At 34.6% G+C, this 24,759-nt stretch overlaps 1 protein-coding gene and 3 long non-coding RNA genes across 8 annotated transcripts in view; 3 read left to right on the top strand and 1 right to left on the bottom strand.

The window, feature by feature from the left end:
* The first annotated feature begins 2,894 nt into the window (after positions 1-2,894).
* LOC119548533 lies at positions 2,895-3,346 on the top strand. The gene is made up of 2 exons (XR_005219298.1): positions 2,895-3,015; positions 3,074-3,346. It is a non-coding gene; the product is annotated as an uncharacterized LOC119548533 (long non-coding RNA).
* Positions 3,347-5,110: 1,764 nt separating this feature from the next.
* Positions 5,111-5,536, top strand: LOC119548145. Its single transcript, XR_005219277.1, has 2 exons — positions 5,111-5,212; positions 5,268-5,536. It is a non-coding gene; the product is annotated as an uncharacterized LOC119548145 (long non-coding RNA).
* A 257-nt stretch (positions 5,537-5,793) lies between these two features.
* Positions 5,794-6,209, top strand: LOC119548196. Its single transcript, XR_005219281.1, has 2 exons — positions 5,794-5,885; positions 5,941-6,209. It is a non-coding gene; the product is annotated as an uncharacterized LOC119548196 (long non-coding RNA).
* A 10,708-nt stretch (positions 6,210-16,917) lies between these two features.
* LOC119545947 (fasciclin-3) overlaps positions 16,918-24,759 on the bottom strand; it is a 77,514-nt gene continuing 69,672 nt past the window's right edge. The window contains exons 5-7 of one of the 5 annotated variants that reach the window (XM_037851897.1): positions 23,110-23,140; positions 18,765-19,086; positions 16,918-17,801 (exon numbers count right to left, since the gene is read on the bottom strand). In XM_037851897.1, the coding sequence (XP_037707825.1) occupies positions 17,622-17,801; positions 18,765-19,086; positions 23,110-23,140 (533 nt within the window). In that variant the 3' untranslated portion in view covers positions 16,918-17,621. Of the gene's footprint in view, positions 17,802-17,915; positions 17,976-18,764; positions 19,087-20,272; positions 21,933-23,109; positions 23,141-23,325; positions 24,281-24,759 lie in introns of those variants that run through there. The other 4 variants (XM_037851898.1, XM_037851901.1, XM_037851896.1 and 1 more) reach the window with 4 other exon arrangements.

The following is a 24,759-nucleotide window of genomic DNA, read 5'->3' as shown; positions in this document are numbered from 1 at the left end:
TGAGGATGATGCACGTTGTAAAACTACAGTCAGCGTTGGAGGAGCATGAAATCAATTTGATGCACGCTGCTTGGTTAAGCGTTTTCAATGCAATTTTTATTGGCAACTGTTTCGCCGGTTGGCTCTTCATCTCTTCCTCTGTTGCCTGCATTTTATACTCAGCGCCCCCCTTTGGGGCTTGCGAGCCCCCACATTTTCCGACCCCTGACACCCATGGCATACCCTCAGATGTTCCCGGCAAATGAAATAAAATCAAAGTATCGCTGCAATTGCGTCAATTGTGCGAATGTGTGGTCCTGCACCGAAACTAAAAGTATAAGGCCGTTTCGATTTTTAATAATAACTTTTTACTGCCACCATTTTTATCACATGTTGTATAATAATTTTTATTAAGTTTTGGGTAATTAAAAGCATCAATCTTAAAGGCGTAAAAAAATTGTATATCTGGCAGTTAAGATATCAGCTATTATATAATTCAATTTGGGGATTATGGATTATTATAAAGATAATAAATATTTAGTTAAGTCTATCACAAAAAAGCAACTTTTAGCATATTTCTACCAAAAACTATATGAATTTAAAAAAGTAAAATTGTTATTAATCTCTTTCTAGTAATTAAAAGTGGGCTAGAATTTCAGATCTGTTTTTTCCATTATTTTTATTATATCCTTGTATGGTTTAAAAGCATTTTTATTTTGAAAATTTCAATGAAACTAACGATGTTATCATACCGAAATGATGGCCAATTTCGGTCATATATTTTCTCCGTGTGGCTTGAGCTTGCTCTCAGCCTCATTCCGTCTTGCTGGGAATGTCCTGTCCCCTGGTCCTGAAATCGTTACCCCTTCCCCCGAACCCCCTACCCCTAACTATAGCCGACTTGCAGCGACTTAATTTCAAAAGCTGTTACGGCAATCAACGCAGCTGCCTGGAGTAATAGGGGGGATGAGGAGGTTGAGTTGCCAGGGGGTACGACTGCCAGTAAGAGCCAGATAGATGGGCTTTCAATAAGCGTAAAGCTTTAAGTTGCCAGCGACTGTGTCCTTTATTGATCGCATTCGGTTTAATTGGAACATTTTATTGGTCCTTTTACAGTCCATCGATTTCCGGAATGGAAGGCGTACAAAGAACTAGGGAACTTGAGGCGGTCTAATAAATATTGTGGTTTAATGAACTCAATTGCAAAGTAGTTATATTATCAACTCCCATTGTAAAGTCTACAACAACGTATGAACGAATTTATCTATTTAATAGTTGAGGTTGAAAGGCATCCATCACCGGAAATGCCAAGTCAGACCACCTTCGACGACATGTATCTATACAAATGTCTCTCTCAGTCTCATTGTCACCTTCTCGATTCCACTTTGTCAGTTGGAAATTGTCAAATCAAGCAATTGCGCTTTTGAGTAAAATATATACCATGACACTATATAACACCCAGAAGAGTTCGGATCCGTAGCACATTCAGCCAACCGCAACCGCAACAAAGATTACCTGCCCACCCACTGGCAACCCACCCTTTGCCCACCCCCTTTGTACCCCGCCCACTGTGCACCCCCATTTTACCCAGAATCCAAAGTCTGGTTAAGGTCAAATGACAGTTGTAGTTGGTTGAGGTTGTTGGCTGCTACTGCCGTTCGCTTTTCGCCAGGTGTAAATTATAACGCGCATTGTGAGGCTGCCAGTAACAGATCCAATTCTCCGCCAATCTACACTGAAGAAAAATATTTTTATATTCGATTTTGATATTAATCGATTGATTATAATTGCATGTTTTTAAAACTAGAAATTTGAAAAGGGTTCTTGTCTAATGTTATGGATATTAATTTTATCATTTTTATAAACTTCTTAGAAGAAGTAAGAGGTAAAAAAGCTAAAAGCATTATGAAAACGAAATAAATACCTTCTTGTTAGCACTAAAATTGTACTACAAATAAAATGTAAATAGACAATAAGTCCTTAAGAAATGCACTATTACCATTGGCATTATTCTGTGTTTTTTTCAGTGTATGGCTCCCCTCAATGCGACTTTGCCACGCCCCGTCGCATTGAAACCGCCCCTGTTGTTTGGCCAGGTAAAAAGCCATCCGAACGTCACAAAAAATGACACTTAGCGCGCCATGATGCTGATTTATGGCTTAGGCAATGAGAATTTATTGACTTGGCAGCGGGTCAACGTCGACATTTGCCCTTTTGCCCCCTGAATTTTCCACCTCACCTCACCCCACCACCTTCTCATGTAAAGGAAATGCGTTATAATGCAGACAAATCCTTAAATCATCAGCAGCTTTAAGGGCTTAAGCAGTCCCAAAAATTGATTTGAATGCCAGAGAAAAACAGTTTCGTAGCCAAAAAAAAAGAAGAAATAAAGAAAAACCAATTGCCCAACGAAAAACTTTCGTTGAAAACTTTCGAAAGTCGCTGCACAAAATGGCAAATTTTGCTATTTATATTTATTCGAAGAGGCAAAAGAAGAGGAAACTGGAATGGAAATGATTTGCAAGAACCTTTTACTGGCCTGTCTGTCTGCCCTTTTCCCCAGATGTTTTCCATTTCTCCTTTCTCTGGCGGCACTTTCGCCGCTCGAAACGTGACAAAATGAAACCAATAAAATGGATGAGGCGAGGGAACTAAGCGACAATATATGAAGCTGAAATGCAGAATGAAATAGTGAAGAACGGAGCTACCCAAAAAATATTCCTATCTGTTAGTAAAGTAAACTGAAATCCTTTTATGAATACCAAGCAACAGGTAAAATTTTCAAATAGTAGTAGGAATTCTATATTTAAAAACCCATATATTTGATATTTATATCCGTAGGCGGACGAACACTATCGATTATTCACAGATATTAGGGAAAATTGCAATTTACATTTAAATTGTTTCTTAGACCTTTGGCTGTTAGTTGTTCGACATTAGAAAACGCGTTAAATAGATAAAACACCTATAAGAATATGAAACTAGTTTATATTGCTTGCCTTCTGATTCACATGATTGATTATGTCATGGGAAATTGTAAGTATTAGAATCAATCACCTGGAATGTTCAGCTAATTAAAGTGCTTTTTCTTAAGCAACTAAAATCTGCAGTCTTCCTATAAATCCGGGGCATTGCAAAGACCTGGTCCCAAGATTTGGTTACAGACCTAGTAAAAAAGAATGTATCAGTTTTATGTTCGGTGGCTGTAAGGGCAACGCAAATAATTTCGAATCAATTATGGACTGCGAATCCGAATGCAAGGGAAAAAAGATGCAATAAATTTGTATTCTGCGCAAACATAGCTTCCTTGTTAAAATATAATGAAATAAACTTGCAAATAAAGATGACTTAAAAGATTTATAAAAAATAAATATTTTTTAATAATATTTACAAATCGATAAAAGACTTATTTTTACCAAGAAGTAGTACCTAGTAGAAGTAATTATTCACATATATACCGAACAAATATTAATTATTCACAGATACTAGAGAAATTAAGTATGTGTGTTTCCTTCTGAGGTCCTAAGCATTTAGTTGTTCCACGTCAGTCGAAAGCGATAAACATGAAGTTAATTTTCTTTGTCTACCTTCTGATTTCAATTATGAGTTCGGCCATGGGAAAATGTAAGTATAAAAAATTAAAATCATATTGAAGGTATCGTTCAAATCAAACATTTCCAGCGGTGGATATCTGCAGACTTCCAAAAGTTACAGGGTTTTGCATGGCACAAATCCATAGATTCGCTTACAGTCCATTCACCAAAAGGTGCTTTCCATTTGTATATGGTGGCTGTGGTGGTAACGCAAATAATTTTGTATCTATGCAAGCCTGTGAATCCGCATGCAAAGGAAAATAAGTTTACTTAGGTAAACTGAAGTGTGACAAAACAATATTTATTTTTTGATTTCATCATGCATTATCACATTCAAATATAAAATCAAAGAAAAATAATTGTTGTGTTTTAAGTTACTGAGAAGACAAACGTAATTATAAAGTTGTAAATTACATATTTAACACACTAAGAAGCCATTAAATGTTCTATAAGTATATTCTGGGCATTGCACTATGGGGAATTTGACCACTTCTTTTGTCCAAAAAGTAAAATGGAAAATAAAAAACGCAAGCACTTTTTTTTTTAAATTCTTAAAAAAAAAGTGGGTTCACGCCCATCTATTTTATATGAATTCCCTTAAATTTTATATAACTAATTCAATAACAGAACTTTTAAATGTTTCTTCGTTTTTAAGCTTTTCATTAATGCCACAAAAAGTGGTCAGATTCCCCATTGGTACCGAGTACACATTTTTAAATAAAATTTATAAATATAAAGCGACTAATTTTTACAAAGTCAGTACTAAAATCATTTATTCACCCATGTACCACACCATATATGTACAAAAATCAATTATTTACGAATATAACGGAAATAAAGTACGGGTGCTACCATTTCAAGTTTTAAGCATTTAGTTATCTCGCTGGAGTCTAAGCCGATAAACATGAAATTTATTTTCTACGCCTTTATTATGATTCCTATTTTTACTTCGGTTATGGGGATATGTAAGTATGAAATTTAATATCAAAATGAATGTTTTTATAAGTCCCAAATTTTCAGCGGAGGATAAATGCCGTCTTCCAAGAGCATCGGGGCTTTGCGCGAGACTGAACCAATTTTTCGCTTACAATCCAGTTACCAAGAAGTGCATTCCATTTGCACTTGGTGGCTGTCTTGCCATCGGAGGAGATAGTTTTGATTCTATGCAAGCCTGTGAATCCGCATGCAAGGGAAAATAAGTTTACCTGGTTGAACTAAAATTTACGCAAAAATATTTTATTTGGTTTTAATTATATATTATCAGATCCAAATATAAAATCAAAGAAAAATCATTGTTGTGTTTTTAGTTATAAAAAGAAAACAACATTATTTAGGTGTTAATTATTATATGTTTTTATAAGTTAATTTTGGGAGTTGCTACCGAATATACATTTTGTAAATAATATGTATAAATATAGATCGACTAACAACTCGGTGACAAAGTCAATTACTTACACATAGTCCACACCAAATTTGCACAAAAATCAATTTCTTACGGATGTTACGAAAATGAGGTACGTGTGTTTCCATTTCGGGTCCTTAGCACTTAGTTGACTCACTTCAGTCGAAAGCGATAAACATGAAATTCATTTTTTTTGTCTACCTTCTGATTCCTACTTTTAGTTCGGTCATGGGGAAATGTAAGTATGAAAATTAAAATAAAAATGAATGTTTTTATAAGTCGCAAGTTTTCAGCGGAGTATAAATGCAGGCTTCCAAGAGGAACGGGGCTTTGCTTGAAACTGAATCATACTTTCGCTTACAATCCAGTTACCAAAAAGTGCATTAAATTTGCATATGGTGGCTGTGGTGGCATCGGAGATCATTTTGATTCTATACAAGCCTGTGAATCCGCATGCAAAGGAAAATAAGTGTACCTGGTTGAACTAAAATTTACGCAAAAATATTTTATTTGATTTTAATTATACATTATCAGATCCAAATATAAAATCAAAGAAAAATCATTGTTGTATTTTTAGTTAATAAAAAGAAAACTATATTATAAAGGAGTCAATTCTTAAATGTTTTTATAAGTTAATTTTGGGAGTTGCTACCGAATATACATTTTGTAAATAATATGTATAAATATAAATCGACTTACAACTCGGTAACAATGTCAATTACTTACATATAGGCCACACCACATTTACACAAAAATCAATTTTTTACGGATGTTACGAAAATGAGGTACGTGTGTTTCCATTTCGGGTCCTTAGCAATTAGTTGTCTCACTTCAGTCGAAAGCGATAAACATGAAATTAATTTTCATTGTCTACCTTCTGATTCTCATTTTTAGTTTGGTCATGGGGAAATGTAAGTATGAAAATTAAAATCAAAATGAATGTTTTTATAAGTCGCAAGTTTTCAGCGGAGTATAAATGCAGTCTTCCAAGAGGAACGGGGCTTTGCGCGAAACTGAACCATACTTTCGCTTACAATCCAGTTACCAAAACGTGCATTAAATTTGCATATGGTGGCTGTGGTGGCATCGGAGATCATTTTGATTCTATACAAGCCTGTGAATCCGCATGCAAAGGAAAATAAGTGTACCTGGTTGAACTAAAATTTACGCAAAAATATTTTATTTGATTTTAATTATACATTATCAGATCCAAATATAAAATCAAAGAAAAATCATTGTTGTATTTTTAGTTAATAAAAAGAAAACTATATTATAAAGGAGTCAATTCTTAAATGTTTTTATAAGTTAATTTTGGGAGTTGCTAACGAATATACAAATAAGTTTACCTGGTTGAACTAAAATTTACGCAAAAATATTTTATTTGGTTTTAATTATACATTATCAGATTCAAATATAAAATCAAAGAAAAAGCATTGTTGTTTTTAGTTAATAATAACAAAGGAAGTTAACTTCGGCAAGCCGAAGTTTGTATACCCTTGCGGTTATAATTTTTAAATATACAATTTTTAAATATAAAAATACAAAAAATGATAATTTCAATTGTATAAGATAATATGTGAAAAAACACCGAAGCTATAATTTGTTTCATAATATTTTCCCACCCACAGCTATATGATATAGTCGTCCGATTTTGATAAAATTTAATTCGAAATTCAAAACTAATTAAAAAATTTTATTTCTAAGCTTAGGAGGTTATATGTTAAAAAACACCAAAGATATAATTTTTTAAAATTTTGTTTTCCAATTATTCCTATGGGAGCTATAAGATATAGTTGTAGAATAGTTATATACTACCTGCAAAAGATATACGATTTTGGGAAAGTTTCAGCCCGATAGCTTTAAAACTGAGAGACTAGTTTCCGTAGAAACGGACGGACAGACAGACATTGCTAGATCGACTCGTCTATTCATGCTGATCAAGAATATATATACTTTATGGGGTCGGAAACATCTCCTTCACTGCGTTGCAAACTTCTGACTAAAATCAATATACCCTCTACAAGGGTATAAAAAGAAAACTATATTATAAAGGTGTTAATTCTCAAATGTTTTTATAAGTTAATTTTGGGAGTTGCTACCGAATATACATTTTGTAAATAATATGTATAAATATAAATCGACTAACAACTCGGTAACAATGTCAATTACTTACACATAGTCCACACCACATTTGCACAAAAATCAATTTTTTACGAATATTACGAAAATGAGGTACGTGTGTTTCCATTTCGGGTCCTTAGCATTTAGTTGTCTCACTTCAGTCGAAAGCGATAAACATGAAATTAAGTTTCATTGTCAACCTTCTGATTCCTATTTTTAGTTTGGTCATGGGGAAATGTAAGTATGAAAATTAAAATCAAAAGGAATGTTTTTAAAAGTCGCAAATTTTCAGCGGTGGATAAATGTAGTCTTCCAAGAGAAACGGGGATTTGCCTTGCATTATTCCATAAATTTGGTTACAATCCAGTTAGCAAAGAGTGCATTCCGTTTGTATATGGTGGCTGTGGTGGCAACGCAAATCGTTTTGGTTCTATACAAGCCTGCGAATCCGCATGCAAAGGAAAATAAGTTTACCTGAATAAACTGAAATTTACAAAAAAATATTTTATTTGGTCTTAATTATACAGTATCAGATCCAGCTATAAAAGTTAAAAAAAAAAAACTAAGTCACAAAGTTGTTAGCTTTATTTATAAATATATATTTATCGCACTTAGAAACCATCACATGTTATATGAGTTGATCCTTTGCATTGCAGAGACTTGATACCAAGCCTTGGTAGCATTCATCCATTTATAAACTCAACCTATAGCCATAGGATATTCTTTTTTAAACAATATGTACTTTGTCCGAATCTACAAAGACTAATTTTTGAAAGGTGAAAGTACCAATGTTAATTATTCACACATATTCCAAACAAACATCAATTATTCACGGATATTAGGGAAGTGAGGTAGGTGGATTTCCTTCTGAGGTCCTAGGCATTTAGTTGTCTCACTTCAGTCGAAAGCGATAAACATGAAATTAATTTTCTTTGTCTACATTCTGGTTCCTATTTTTAGTTCGGTCATGGGGATATGTAAGTATGAAATTTAAAATCAATATTAATGTTTTTATAAGTCGCAAATTTTCAGCGGTGGATAAATGTAGTCTTCCAAGAGTAAAGGGGGTTTGCCGTGCAATGTTCCATAAATTTGGTTACAATCCAGTTTCCAAAGAGTGCATTCCGTTTGTATATGGTGGCTGTGGTGGCAACGGAAATCGTTTTGATTCTATACAAGCCTGTGAATCCGCATGCAAAGGAAAATAAGTTTACCTGAATAAACTGAAATTTACGAAAAAATATTTTATTTGGTTTTAATTATACATTATCAGATCCAGATATAAAAGGTTATAAAAAGAGAAACTAAGTCACAAAGTTGTTAGTTTTATTTATAAATATATATTTATCGCACTTAGAATCCATCACATGTTATACGAGTTGATCCTTTGCATTGCAGAGACTTGATACCAAGCCTTGGTAGCATTCATCCATCTATAAACTCAATCTATAGCCATAGAATATTCTTTTTTAAACAATATGTACATTGTCCGAATCTACAAAGGTGAAAGTACCAATGTTAATTATTCACACATATTCCAAACAAACATCAATTATTCACGGATATTAGGGAAGTGAGGTAGGTGGATTTCCTTCTGAGGTCCTAGGCATTTAGTTGTCTCACTTCAGTCGAAAGCGATAAACATGAAATTCATTTTCTTTGTCTACCTTCTGATTCCTATTTTTAGTTCAGCCATTATTTTCCCATGGAAGCCTGCAGGGTCAAGTAAGTATAAAAACTGAAATCAAATTGAAGGTAATGTCTAAATCAAATATTTTCAGCGGAGGGCATCTGCCGTCTTCCAATAGATTCTGGGCCTTGCAAGGCAAAATACCAAAAAATCGCTTACAATCGTAGTAATAAAATATGCGTTCCATTTGTATACGGTGGATGTCGTGGAAACGCAAACAATTTCGTTTCTATAGAAGCCTGTGAATCCATATGTAAAGGAAAATAAGTCTGCCTGGATAAGCTAATGATTTCTCAAAAACAATTTAGCTGCTTTTAATATCCATTTCGGTGTTCATATATTAAATCAAAGAAAAATATTTGTTTTGTGTTTTATGAATTAATATTTATCACACAAAATAACCATTAAAAATTCGATAGGTTGATAATATAACTCTTAAAGATAATAACTCCTTCACAGGTTTCATAGTTTAATTTTTAATAATTACCAGAACAAATATAATTAGGAAAATGTCTTACAACGGTTAAATCACATTATGTGGTAAGTTAAAAGTTGGCCGATACACAGTCGACATAGAGGTTTTCAGAAGAAGCTGAATATGAAAATGCTTGTCATTTATATATTGTTTTTATTATATTCGTGTCTGGAAGGGCAAAGGAGTCGTGAGTTTTATAGATTTATTAACGTTGTTGATGGTTACAAAATATTTTAAAAGCGCTCAGCGTTTGTATTCTAATAATCTAAGCCATATTAAATATAAAGAACAACTTTCATTGCTTTCTAGGAGTCTGCTTAGAGCCGATTGTTAAGGGTTCTTGTATTGGCCGTGAAACAAGATATGGTTACAATTACAAAGACAACAAGTGCTACCGCTTTACTTACAGTGGATGTGGTCAAAACGGAAATAATTTTAAGCTATACAATGATTGCCTAAAAAAATGCAAGAAAAAATAATCATTCTATTTAAACTAATTAAGCACAATAAGAAAAACAACGTAGTCAATCACAATATTATATTTATTGTGAAACTAACTCCTGTTTAAGAAAATTATGAGCTTATGAAATTCTCTTATGATTTTAATTATTCAATGTGTCTAATTTTGTATTACGAAGTATAATTAAAATAATGTCAAATGGTATTTCTTTTATTTTATTAGAACTTTTTAAAGAAATGTCTAAATAAAAACGGGTATTTCCTTTTTAACACAAACTGAAATAGTGAAAACAGGTTACTGGTTACAATACTGTGCTAAAATTAGTTATTACCCAAGAAAAATCAAGAGAAGAACAAAAAAAGATTGGCAGAGATTTTTGCGTGGCTACTTTTGCTTACCTTTCGCTATCCCCTTAAGTTCCAAAATTGTATCCTTTCCAAATACACTTAACAAAATCAGTGGCTTGTCAATAATACCCTATGCCATAAAATTAATTATTTGGGGGACCAAAATGTGTTAAAGCTCTTTTAAATTCTCCAGTTGTACACTTTTCAGTGAACAAATAATTGTGTTAGATTTTTAATAATTATAAGAGCACCAAATTCTCAAGAAACTGTATTCTTTAAGTCGTTTAAAGGAAATTTTCCTGTAGGCAATATTTTTTTTGGGCAGTGCTCATCTTCAGCTGAGCTGAATAGACTATCAGCCGACAGCCTTCGCCTTGGCACACATTTTAGGTTTTCGCCCCTCATTGTTTGCCTGGGCGGCCGTGTGTATGATGTGGAAATTAAATACTTTGCTTGAAATGCTACACTGACGACTGCCGAGCGGTGGGCGTTCGATGGGGGCGTGGCAGGAGAAAGCAGGCGGTGGGCGGTGGGCGGTGGGCTGTGGGCGTTTGCGAGTGACAGTGGGACAGCAGGCATGACAAGGCAGCCAGGCAGCAACTTGTTAGCGATGCTCCCTCCGTGCCATTTTGCTTTTCCTTTTCGCTTTCACTCTCGCTTAAATTGTGCAACATTTCCGAGATGCCTTTCTTCCTCTCGAGCTGTTGTTGAGTAATTAAAATGCAAAGCAAAGTGCAGCAATTTGAGCCTAATTATAATGGCAGCATAAAAGTTGCGGGGCGAACGGGTGGCCGGGTAGCAGGAAATCAGCAAACAGAATTGTTTAACCGACATGCCCCGACAATGTCTTGCCGCATTTCAGTTTTGTGTGTGAGACAGCAAAACATTTTCAATTTCCGCGCTCAAAGCCGCAGCGTTGGGAGCATTTTCCAAATTGAATGTCACTGAATATGGCCACAGAGAAGAAGGGGAAAAAGCATTTGACCCACTCGGAACCCTCGATTCAGCTGCTCTAGATTTGTGGCCCGCTTTCCCTGGAGTTGCCGAGTTCATTATAAATATTTTCTCTATCAACCTCAAAAATGTTAAAAATATACCATGCACTTGACTAACACTCCGTATTTGCATAAATGTAATGAAAAAACATACATAATATTTGAGAAAAAAATCATCCAAAAACCACAAATGTGCGGTTGCCCTATGAGGGTCAAACATTTTTGGGTATAAATATTTAATGTGCCATGAAATGAGTAGGCGACAAACACACACAGAGTGAAAAAGGGAAAGGGTTTTTCCAAATGGCTAACTAAAGTGTCAGCCGAGTTGAACGATGCCCTTGGATTATGCGATATAAAGTGGATTCGGTTTTATCTTAAAGTTAGCAGATCAGAGTGGAAACTAAAGTGGAAAAGTCAAAATTTGGAAGAAAAACAAAAATATGGGGATAAGGATTTTCAGACATGTCACAACTTTAATTATTATTAAGAATGATTCCTTGTGAAATGTATCAAGGTTTTATTTATAAATATTTAAAAAATGTACAGAAGAAAGTCAAATATCAATAAAAAAATGTATTTTTCATTTAAAATTTGAAGGGAGAAAAATAATAATAAACCAATTGTTGTTGTTATACCTAGTTTTTATTAAGTTTGTGCTTATGGATTTAATTTTGTAAAATATAATTGGTTGGATATTTAAGTCTTTCGGTTCCTATTTTGGTATTTCAGTAAAAACCAAAATGACAGAACTCACTAAAATTATTTTTTCATTACTCCTGAAAAATGGAATTTTTATACCCGTTACTCGTAGAGTAAAAGGGTATACTAGATTCGTCGGAAAGTATGTAACAGGCAGAAGGAAGCGTTTCCGACCCCATAAAGTATATATATTCTTGATCAGGATCACTAGCCGAGTCGATCTAGCCATGTCCGTCTGTCCGTCTGTCCGTCTGTCTGTCCGGATGAACGCTGAGATTTTGGAAACTATGAAAGCTGGGCTTTTGAGATTTGGCGAGCAGATTCCTGAGCTTCTTACGCAGCGCAAGTTTGTTTCGGTAGAGTGCCACGCCCACTCTAACGCCCACAAACCGCCCAAAACTGTGGCTCCTACAGTTTTGATGCTAGAGTAAAAATTTAAACTGAAATAAATTGTTCTCATCAATACCTATCGATTGATCCAAAAAAAAGTTTGCCACGCCCACTTTAACGCCCACAAACCGCCCACAAGCTTCAAAAAATCGTAAATATGAACGCGGATATCTCGGAAACTATCAAAGATAGAGTATTGGGATTTAAGATTTAGATTCCGTAGCCTTGTACACAGCGCAAGTTTGTTATGCGAATATGCCACGCCCACTCTAACGCCCACAAACCGCCCAAGCCTGTGGCGCCCACAATTTTTATGCTAGATTAAAAATTTTAACTGAAAAGTATTGGTCTCGTCCATGCCTATCGATTGATCCAAAAAAAATTTGCCACGCCTACCCTAACGCCCACAATGCTTAAATCTGTCTTCCGCCGATAGGTGGCGCATTTCAATCTCGCTTTGCTGCTTGCATATCTCCATTTCCCTTTGGTCCCTTTAGATGAGTAACGGGTATCTGATAGTCGAGGTACTCGACTATAGCGTTCTTCCTTGTTTAATAATAAATTCAAGGATATATTTTTATATATAAATATATACTTTCACCCTCCTTAACATAATATACAATAAAAATACCCCCAAAATTCGAGGCCCACTCAAATTCGCACCTTTGGCAGGCGGCAAGTTGCTCAATCAAATTCATCACTCTCAGTCTCACCTGGCCAAAAAGGCCAAAGTTTATTTGATACTTTCCCAACAATCCTGTTGTTTTCCTTTTTATTCGCTAGTAAATACGTATATATTCATGTAATACATTCGACTGACCAAACTTGCCTGAAAAGTTAAACTTGTTGCGCAGTTGGTGGATGACTGTTTCTTGACTTTTCTCTGGTATTTTTTCTGCCAAACCGTAATTAATTGTGTCCCTTTTGCAAGGCACTTTCTCTTCTTTTTTTTATTTTGCTTATATTGAAACCACAATTTTGTAGAAATGGGAGTGAGTGGGTGGGCAGCGAAATATAAACAGCACGAAATATAATTAAGTATGCGCCCTGTTGCCTTTGAGGGGTAGAAGAAGAACAAAACTTTGTTGACTTAACATTTTTTTCGCAGCAGAATAATACTCCTGTATTTCAAGTATTTTATTTTACGCATTTTTATGGTAATTGCAGGAGGAGTGCAAAAAAAAATGACCTAAAAGTTTTGATAATTTGCATTGGTTTGTGGTAAAGGGTGTTTTGGTTGCAAAAGTTTAAGATATTTTATCTGCATCTTTGGGAGGGGGATTTTGGAAATCAGACCTGTTGCTGGCGAATAAATGGCAACCAGTGCAAATTATGAAGGACACTGCCAAAAGCTTGTTGACTACTCAAGTGGCACGAATCCTCTTTCGCCTTTCTCCAGCCTGACATCTCTTTAATTTGGCACTGGTATTGGTGCATTTGTGACTTGCTCTTAGCAAAGCTGTGCGGAACTTTAAGAGCTTATCCAATTTGGTGTGCCTGCCACAGTAATTGTCTCAATTGTCCAAATGGTTGGGATTCTTTTTTTTAGTTCTATTTACCCACTTTAAGCCTTCAAGAGCCTCGGCTCTCTTAAAAGCTTGGCTGGCAAGAGAAACTGCTGAGCGAAGCTTAGCATCCACAACTGCTCTTAGAATTTGCTCTTAAGCTCTCTCTTTATTCAGCCAAGAGAAAGCTGCTGTGGATTGTAAGCTTCTGATAAGGATTTACAAGAACAGCTGTTTTGAAAAGCTCGGCGTGTTTGTGTGAATTGTTTCTATGTGTTGGTGGAATCGAATTGAATTGAAAGGAAATAAAATGGAACAAAAAAGGTTGTTACAAAAATGTGATAATCATAAATTGGGTCAACTACTTTCTTTATTTTTTCTTTTTGCTGCCACAATTTTTTTTTGCTTAGGTAAATAAATGTTATTAAAAAATATTTTTTTTTTACATTTCGGTTTTCCCTGTATTAATTTTGATTATCCTTCACAAATTGTATTAAACGAAACAAAATAATTTTAAATTTTAAGCTGAAATATATTTTTTTATAAATTATTTATTACCAATTAAATCAGAAAAGGTTATAGAAATAGGATTTTAAATTTTGCTTATAGCCTACCACTTTTTAAAAGAATACTGCTTTTTATCATTATATACTTGTATATTATATTATATATTTTTATAATTTATTTTTTACTTATTTATTATTATTGCTTTAAAATAAAAACCAATTAAATCAGAAATGGTTATAGGATTAGGATTAGGTGTATCCGCACCGTTGCCTACTAACTGGCAGGACAAAATATAATCCTAGAAAAACTGCAAATGCTGGAGTAACCACTTTTAAGCTCTGTATTTTTGGGACTTTGTTGACTCCTCTGCTGTCCTCTGAGTTCTTAGAACTCTTGATTTTAGATTTTTCTTTGCTTTCTGTTTGACTTTGCCCGTCTTCTATATTTTCTTTTGCCCCTTGACTTTTGTGTACTTGCCTAATGACTGTTGCTGTTGTCTTATTGTTTCCGAATGCGAAAACTTTGCACTAGTTGTTGTGCCCAAATTGCATGCAGATTGAGGGGAACTGCAATCTGTAACGCCCGAGTCCTCGGCTGAAGGAGTTATTCGCATTTGATTAGTTAGTGGACAATAAACTGGCGTTGCATGCATATTTATGGGGGGGTTGCAGGTTCGCTGGTAGTTGAATCAATGCCTGGAACATTGTTTATTAATATGCAATTAGAGCTGGGGCACGTGGAATGAAATTCAAATCTGGTCACTAGTCAGCCGCTTCCAAATGGCAAACTAATTAAGCGAAATTAATGCGTCGCGGATTCCTAAGCCTGATTACATAATTAACAAATATGCCTTGTGGCAGGGACACAGATTACAGGTTTTCGGATAGCCAAGAGGTAAAGGGATCTAAAATTGAATTGAAAAGGTAATTTGAACATAGATGGTTAGATGGATATTAAATCAGTCATCAGTCTTATTAAGTGTATTAAACTATAGTAAAAATAATAAAAAAAATATTATGAAAAAGTAACGTGTGCCAGATTTTCAAAATCTAAGGCATTACATTTTATTGCATTAGGAAATGACGAATTTAAAATTTACCACGACTTTTTTTTTACATTATATGCAAATTACAAAATTCAATGCCCCTTGAAACCTTTTTTTTCTTAGTAGTAATTTGAACATAGCTGGTTGGGTATTAATTAATTAATAATAATTAATAATAATAATAATTAATTCTTATTAAGGGTTATTAATTGTCGTATTTGAGTGACAAACTTTTAAAAATATTAGAAAAAAGGATACAAATGTGTGAATATGGATATTTGTGTTTCTTTTTTGGTTTGTTTGTTGGACATTAAAAATTATCTAGACTTTATTTCATCTTTTTAGTAATCTAAAAAATTGTTTTGCTTCTTGAAACTTATTTTTTGTTGCCTAGAACCTATTTACGCCCCTCTGAAAAGTTGTATTTAAATTGTAAACCTTGTTTTCTCCGTTTAAAAAATGTGTTCCCAATGGATTTTTATTACAAGATCATATGCACGACTAAAGAAATATTCAGTCTATTTATTTCTCCTTTCCCAACCAAATATATATTATAGTGCCTCATCATCATGCCATTTCGTTGGGAGTGCATTGCACTAGCCTTGAAAGTTTCATTTTATTCGCTCCCCCCGAAGTCAATTTCAATGTACCGCCTTCGGCATGAAACACAGGAGAAAAACTGCAAAATTGTATTTTACTTTTAAGCTGTCGCGTTGGACCCTGCAAAAAAAGAGGAAAATAAGAACAGCCCCATAGAACTGGCGAAATAAAATATACGAGATTCGCTCTGTTTTTGTCTAATGTAAAATGCGACGCTTCGGGTAACGCGCAGATTTTGAGCTTTATAAATTGAAATGTCAGAAAAAGTTGAGGGAGCCGCAGTAGCGAGCAGTTGACTGACTGACTGACTGACAAGCAGCCACAGCCAGATACCGAAATCTGCCGGCAGACAAAGCCAAGTCAACTGCAAAACTTTGCCATATTTTATTATTATTATTTCTCCCTTTTTTCGGCATTAGCCAAAATATATAAATGGCAATGCGGCTATGAATAATGCGACATGATTATCAATCCTGCTGCTGCAGATCGGATCAGAAGTGCGCTATTATTTAGTGTAATTGACGTTGTCGTGTTGAGAAACCAAACTAAGATGCCACATGGAAATTCCGCCAACAGTCTCAACTGCAATTTCAGTTTCAGTTTTCTTGTTGTTAATTTGACATTTCATTTAACAAGCTAAATGTTAACTCAGCCCTTTGAACTTGGCTGTGGGCAAATTAATTTGATCTAGTTCATTAGGCAATTCATTCAAAAATTAATTGCTATAGGAAAATACTTACTTTAATACTAACTCCTTGTGTTTATTTGATTTGCTATTTAAATTGTTGCTGTAAAAAATACACCCACTTTATATGGTAAAGAATTTTATTCAAAAAGTTTCTTGTTCAGCTTAACTTTATACAAATTATAACTTACAAAGTATAAAAATCAATCATCATCATGAAAGTACATTGTAATTAATGTATGCACTTAACTTAGTCAATTATCAATTAATTCGTAATCGAGTAAATAGTTTTAAATAATAACATTAATTGCCAGTTGTATGGAAAATGGATGGATATCGTTAAGAGACAAGAAAAACGAAATTAATTATGATAAAATACTTTCAGTTGCAAGAGATGTTCGGTGAATTTTTTCCTATTCAATTTTTTTTTATTATGTTGCTTAAATGCTTTTTTCTGGCTGCCGAAATGGTCACAGTCCCTAATTTTGCTTATTCAAAACGGCGATGTGTACAAAAATGTTTGCGTAAAAATAATTTAAGGTTCATCTAAATAAGTTTACTTAAACTTTGCATAATTATTTATATTTTTTCGCTTCTTGTCTTAAATTTACATTTAGCTTAAATGCGAGACATTTATGTAAATAATTGAGATTTTCAAATGCTTTTTTTTCTCTTGCCTATGTTTATGTAAATTTTATTTATATATAGTTTTGTTTTGCAAATATTATTTTAGCTTTTTTAAGATTCTCTTTCGTTTTTTTTTATCTTGTTGTAAATTTGATTTAATGTGTGGACTGGAGGAGGAGGGGTACACATTGAGGGGCGTGTCATGCGTCAAGAGTTCTGTGCGGAGAATTAAGTTTATTTTGTAAAAGTTATGTTTTCGCTTTTATGTTCTTAGTTTCACGTTTCTTTAGATTTTAGTACACACATTCAAGAAGTTTTTGAAAAACCACTTAAGACATTTTATTTTTTTTTTTTCGTTTTGCATTCTTAATATCATTATAAAGTTTATGTTTATGCTGCACTGGGTTTCTCGCGTACATTGCTGTTTCGTAATTTTGTGCAATCATTTTTATGTTTTATTTGTGTCAGCCTCCCAGGGTTTTGTTTTGATGGGCTAGATTATTTCTTGTCCGTCTGCACATAGACTATTTCGGCGTATTCTATTGAACGGTCAGATGCAACTCCAGAGCCCTCAGGTATTGGTACTGTTGCTGCTGTTGTTTTCCTTGGTGTTGCTGCTGTTCTCTTCTCATTAGTTGGATTTAGTACAAGTTCAGCATAGACGAGTTGTTTGTCTTGCTGATAATAGATAATAAGAGTTTTCATTAGTATTTGCTCAAATTAAGTAAATTTGTCATAGAGAAATTGAACTTGTAGGCTTTTTAAGGGGAGTTTTCAATACCTTTTTCATTGGTTTTTTGCTTTTCTTTACTTAAATGTCCACACTGGTGAGGTGCTCTGCCAAACTATAACCTTTATTTGCGTATATATACAAAAGTTATACAACAACGGATTTTATTTGCATGCGTTTGGTTTTGTTTTTTTAACGGAAAGAGCAGAAAATGGCAAAGAAAATTATGTAGAATAATTTGTGATAATAGCAAAACGGAAATTATAAATGAAATATTTTTGTTTTATGCTGGAAGCTTGCGTCTAAGGATAAAGTTACTATGCTAAGCTTAAAGGTAATTACAGCTCGCACTCGAACACACGCACACAGGTTATATTCAGGGTGAAAAAAATGTGTCATCTAAATGAATCCCATATTTATCATATCAAACAGTTTTATTCATATCGAAATTAAAAATCTTAAATATTATTTTGGTTTTTATAATATTTAATATATTAGAAAACAGAAAAACATCCTGATAATTAATAACCCTGCATTTTAAAATAAGTTCTGATCGAGACTGCCCTTGTAAGTATGCAATGGTAAAGTTTATTATGTGTTTTTAAAGTTAAGGATTTTTAAAAATATTTGTACTGTAAAAAATTGTCCTATACTATAATAATATTTTTAATTTGAATAAATACGGATTGGGGACTTCAATCTTTTCATAGGAATTAACCTCATTTAAATTAAAGAAATATCAATGAATATTTGTAAAGACTTCGGTCATTTCATGGGAAGTACACATTACTTAAAGTGGAAAAAATATCAATTGTCTGTATATTTGTAATGATATTTTTCCGTGTGCTCGGACAAAAAACAGAGAAGTTGGAAAGAGAAAGAGGTACGGAGTCTGGGACGGTTTTTAATACCTTTGGTTCATTGTCATTGCCATCGATGGCATTTATGGCAGCTGGATTCTCCTGTTCGCTTCCCTCCACAATATTCACTGACTCCTGGTTATCCTTGTACTTCTTCGAATCCTTTTCGTTGAAACGCTTTAAAATTGCCACGGCAAAAGCCGGCAATCTCTTGGCCTTCTTCTGCTGCTGCTGTTGCTGTTGCTGTTGTTGCTGTTGATTCTCCTGTTCGTTAACGGATTCCTCCTCCTCGGCCGACACGCCCACTCCGCCCATCGTCGTTGTGGCCGTGGCCGTTGAAGTGGCCTTTATATCGGCGCTTTCGGTGTCGCTGCTGCTTGTCGGTTGGGAAATTGTTGGGAGGTTTTTTGATGGGTTCATGATTTTGATTTTGTATGAAAATTGTTTGCTGTTTGCTATTTTTTGTTGTATTTTTTCTACATAATACTGTGTCAAAATAATTGCTGCTGTGCGAACTTAACCCCCAAAAAATAGGTTAACAAAAGAGGGCCATAATAGTGTTCGGGGTTAGTCGTGTGGTTAGAAGTCTTTTTTTTGGCATCTTTCTGCCCTCTTTAAGGAGTCCTAAATGGCGGTTGTTAGTGGGCTCAAGAGCTTGTGTTTTGGTAATTGCATAATTGTTATTATTGTTCGTGTGTGGCACCATTTAAACCCAAATTGTGTTAGGAGAAGCAAATATTCGAGAGGAAACTAATGTAATCTATTTTTATTGAGAATTGTTTTTAGAAAATATTTTTTTATTATGAATTAAGTTATTTTGTATTGGTCTTAAACCATTTTAGTTATTAACTCTTTGTTTACTATTACAGATTGTATCTGTATTTTTGTTTAAAAGTTTATTCTACATTTTTTAACATTAGTAAATATTAAAAAAAAAACGTTTTCTGTGCAATTCTTATAAAACCAACTAGAATTTATAAAAAAAGGTCTGCTACAAAGGCTTTAATTTAAATTCCATGCTAGGTTCCCCAATCTAATGTCCAATACTTTATGCCATATGGAATATTTAATTCTCATTTGACCCTAATGGACCCTTAACCCAGTTCCACCCCCCATTTTAACCTTCGTTTGACGTGGGCTGACCAAGTAAATTGCTTTCGCTTGGCTGAAATGAGTTTCATCTATATTCTATAAATATTTTTGGCTCATTTGAATGTCTGCCTGCTGTCTGGACTGGCTCAACAAGTATCTGCTGGATACGTTTTCCTAACGGTTTGTGCCGTGTCTATGTGTTCGTGCTTGTATTTGTATTAGTTGCTGGAGTGGCGTGTTAGTCTCTGATATATATGAAATGTTTATTGCATGAAACGTTGCTTTCACAATTTAATGATATTGCTTTTGTTATGGAAAATGGAAAATTGTACGTGGAATTTCCTCTTTCATACACTGTATTGTTAGAAATTTCCTTTCAGCCTTCCATTCTATTCAAAAATCGGCTTTCACACACGCACACATGTTCAGGCACTCGCAAAATAAATAAGTCCAAAAAAGGAAACTCATCGCAGTTTTAACAATATTTATTGTTGTTAATTAAATATTAAACATACGTTTTGTAAAAAATAATGAAGGAAGGTATCAAAAGGTCCTAACTACATTTCATCGTTTTCGTTTCTAATTACTAGATATTAATTTATATTTTATTATTACTCCAACTTAAACGAGCTCGAACATAATAATAATCGAAAATATAAGGATGTTGCTTTTCGCTCTTAAAGAACAGTGTGCGCTGCTTAAGTTGAACACTTTGTTGATGCGCATATGTCTATATGTATCTCACTTGATGACTTTGTTCTACAGTGACTACAATTAATATTTTTGTGTATCAATGATATATTTTCCTCATGCTTGCCATGCAAACTATGTATTCGATAAAAACTTAATTGCATGCCAGCTTTAATAACTATGAAATAAATAAGTTGGATTATCTATTTATAGGTTTTGATGTTTCGTTTGTTTTTTGTTGTGTAGACGAAGAAACTTTCGTGAGTGAATAAAAAGCTTTGAGCCTAATTTGGAGTCAGCTTTCCATCGGGTTAGTCTAATTTTCAAGGAGTCCCTATCTTGAGAATTATCTGGTGATTTAAAATCTTTTCAGAAGTGTCGAATTTAAGGAAGATCTGTTTTCACTGTCTCAAAAAATTGCTAAAATGTTGCTTTAAATAATAAAATTATATACATTTTCTGCCAAGTAGAAGGTATATTTATGGTTTTGTTGTTAGGGAGCGTTAAATCTCACAAGAAAATAGTTCAAGTTCAAAAATCGAAGCAAACATTTTATAGCATACTTTTGGGTGCTTTTCAAGTGAAAGTTTAGTGAAATTTAAATCATGTTTTAACTTTTATCAAAGTCAATAGTTGGCAGACTTCTCTAGAGAAAGGCACTCGAATGTATGTTAAAGCTTAAGGCGGAGCTGACAGAGTTCATTCATCCACTATAATTCTTGACATTAATGGTAAAGCTCCCTAAAAGTTCTCGATTCCAAAAAAAATGCTCCATCCCTAGTCCTGCTGCGCGTTTCCTGTACCCAAAAAGAAGAAATAAATAAATATGAATGCCACACGCGCACACACACACGTGCACACTCTTAGATTTCCGTTTCCTGTGGCAACTTTGGCGTTGTCGGTGTAGTTGTCGTCGCATTTGTATTGGTAGTACTTGTGGTATTTGCCTCTCCATTTTGGGGTCTCTGGGGCTTAGGGGGCGTGGCAGGGGCCTGGGCCTTGGACTTGCCCCTTCCCGAAAGTAACATTGCCTGCTTTTCGATCAGCTCGCGTTGATCCTTGGGCAGCCATCGCGAGAAACGCGATTCGGGGATTCCCAGCTGATTGCCCTTCTGCAGTAGATCGGCATTCTCATGGCCATCTTCCTTGTCACTCGTAGAGCTGCGGGAGTTACGACCTGCCGCCTGACTCATTAGGATACTTTTCAGGGGTCTTGTGGTGGGATTGTAGACACTGCTCTCGCGATCCGTGCCATATTCAAAGCTGTCATCCTCATCGTGATGGCGTCTCTCGACCGACATGCGATCCTGACCATTTCCATTGGACTCGCGCACTTTAGTGGCGCCCAACAAAGTAATGCCATTGGGGGTCTCCAAAAGAGCCACGTTTTGACCATGGTTTTGCTGGGTTCCCAACTCCAGTTGCTTGTCTATCAGACTGTTTATAATTTTAAATAGTTTTTAGGTAATTTTAAATATTTCAGATATTTAAAAAGTGTTAGAAAGGGTTTTCAAATCGTTTAATTTTTAAAGATTTTGGTTAAAATATTTGGGATTTCGATTTTTTTTTCCATTTTTGAGATTTTTTAAAGTTTTTGTTTCATTTGTGGGTTCATTGCACATTTTATTCAGTGGTTTTCGTTGGTTTGTTGTTGTGGTTGGTTGTCCATATGAAAGTAGTAGAAGAAGAAGACAAAACATAGCAAGAAGTTTGTTTTCGTTTCTTTTTGTGGTTGAGGTTTGGTTTTTTTTTTTTTGTATTATTATATTACTTTTGTGATGCATTAGCAAAGTGGCTCTAACACTATAGAGTTGGATTTTTTATGTTCTATGCATTTGTTTGCTTATAGTTCTGGAATTTTGTTGAATGACTGGGACAGCGACATTTTTGACATTTTTAGTAAATGCGTGAGACAGAGCAAGAGAGCTGTATGATGTTCAGAGGGTAAGAGAGAGACAGAGCGAGACAGACACTTCTTCATTTTTTTTTATCTGGTGGGCGGGCGAGCGAGCAAAGTGGGCGTGACAGAGCGACTAGCGAGCGTTTTAAGGTGAAAGTTCAAGTGTGTAAATAATGTATGGGTATAGTGTGTATAAGTGTGTGTGTGACAGCGTGACAACTATTTTAAACTGATTTTGCTTTTATTGAATTAAATTTAGAATTTCAGTTTTTCAGACTCTTCAAATACAAGACGAAACACGAGACTTTAGCAATGTTTTGGTGTGGTTTTGTGTATGCGTGTGCTTAAGTTAGGGTTTGTTTTTCTATAAATGAACTATGAACTAACCTAGGATGATAATGAGCTGCTTCTATATCTAGAGATGATTGCCTTTGGGCATACGGTTAATGTAAGTACGAAAATTAAAGCCACTCAAGAGACACATGCAAGTAGACAAACAAACACACATCCGAACTACGCAATAATTAATGAATGGATAACAGATTAATGGATTTGAAAATTAAACAAGTTTAAGCAAACCAGATACCGTCGACGGGTTAGTTGTGGATCCATGGAAACAAGCTATGTATATATGGCCTGGCCCCGTATTTATTTGCACTTTTCTGATCTTATTTTGACATTTGTTAGCCTGATGGGAGAGTTCACTGTACTTACGTTTCATTTGTGGGCGTCTTAATGGATTTGCCTGTGTGGAGAAAATTAAAAAAAATATAGCTTTTAACATATTTACATTAGTTGCGGAGTAGTTTGCATACTGAATAATAATAATGTATATGATTCATGATATAAGATAAAAGGTTGCCCACCTAACATCACCATCATCAGCTTTATTTCTGCCACATCAAACACAACCATCTTGTAACTTTACAAATTTATGTTTTTCATGTTTTGTTTATTTTTCGCTTTACTAAAATTACAAGAGAACAGAAAAAAACACAAGAAGCGGATAACTAATTAAAATAAATCATAGGCATGTTTAATTTTCTAATTTGTTATGCTTGCCAAGTTTGAATTGATTGATTGGCCAATCGACACAAAATAGTAATTAGAAAATGCAAAATGCTGGCAGCTCTTATAGCTTAAATAAATACATGGATGAAAATCAATATTGCTGGACAAAGTATAATACATAAAATTGGACATTGTTGATTTATTACTTTTAGTTTATATATATACTTAGGTTTTGTTTTTTATGAATTCGAGTGGATAAAAGGACATTTAAGGTTTGCGAGATTCGCGATTTACGAAAATTGGTCACTTAAAATTACTTGGCCTAAGGTAAGGTGTTGCTTTTGTTTTTTTTTTATAGTAAAAATATATATAATTGCTTTTTTTTGTGGTGCGCATTTTGAGATTTTTTCATTCAATTACATTTATAAGAGAGCAAATATATTTGAGAGCAAAAGAACGGTAAGGAGATATATATTATTCGTTATTTTTGTTTCTTATCCCTGGTGCTCTTAGCAAAAGGGGGCACACAGCTAACTGGCCAAGAGCCACGCCCACTTTATGGGAATCGTGGCCAAGGGGGTGGCTTAAACGGAAGTATTTGGCGGCTTGGGAGCCTCGAGGCCATTCAAATTGTGCTGGCTGCCATTGCCAGCGGCTATAACCGCTGCCGCTGTGGCCGCCGCACTCTTCTTCAGATCCGCCTTCTTTTGCGCCTCCAATTTATCGGTCACGGGGGGCGTGGCCTCCTCCGATTGCTGGGTGGTATCGATATGCTCATCGCCATTATCGCGACCATCCAGCTCCTCATCGTCATTGAATTCCGGATGGATCTGGGCCTCCGAATCGGGACCAATGTCCGTGTTTAGAGTGGCGCCTGTAAAAACGACAACAACAAGAACTAACATTTAGCTTTATGGGCAGAGACACAGAGAGAAAGATAGAGGAGTAGACAGAGAGAAACGATTTCGATCTCGAAGATACCAAAATTCCATATTAAAGTTGAGGTTAGTCCGTTTACCAAAAAGCTTATCAAGCAGAAAGTACAGAAAGCATAGAGAAACAGAGAATTACAATTTGTCTTTAGTTCCATAATATTTTACATTTAAAGTAAATAGCACGCTTATAGAAATATTTTTGGAATTTTTCTTTGCAAGCTTTTAGTGACCAATTTTTGTTTTCAATGTTAGCTCTTCTTGTTGTTGTCATTTGTAGACAATTTCACTCAGAGAGTTTTACAATTGTGTTGTTAATCTTAGGTATCTAATTAAGTTATTATTTTTTGTTGGGCTGAATTTATTTAAACTTTTTTTACAAATGTTTTTTCCATTTATGGCAGTTTTTAGTTTTTGGGGC

Source organism: Drosophila subpulchrella, chromosome 2L, assembly GCF_014743375.2.
Source record: "Drosophila subpulchrella strain 33 F10 #4 breed RU33 chromosome 2L, RU_Dsub_v1.1 Primary Assembly, whole genome shotgun sequence".
Lineage (NCBI taxonomy): Eukaryota > Metazoa > Arthropoda > Insecta > Diptera > Drosophilidae > Drosophila > Drosophila subpulchrella.
The sequence above is the reverse complement of the archived record's forward strand: the minus strand, read 5'-3'. Positions and strand labels throughout refer to the sequence as shown.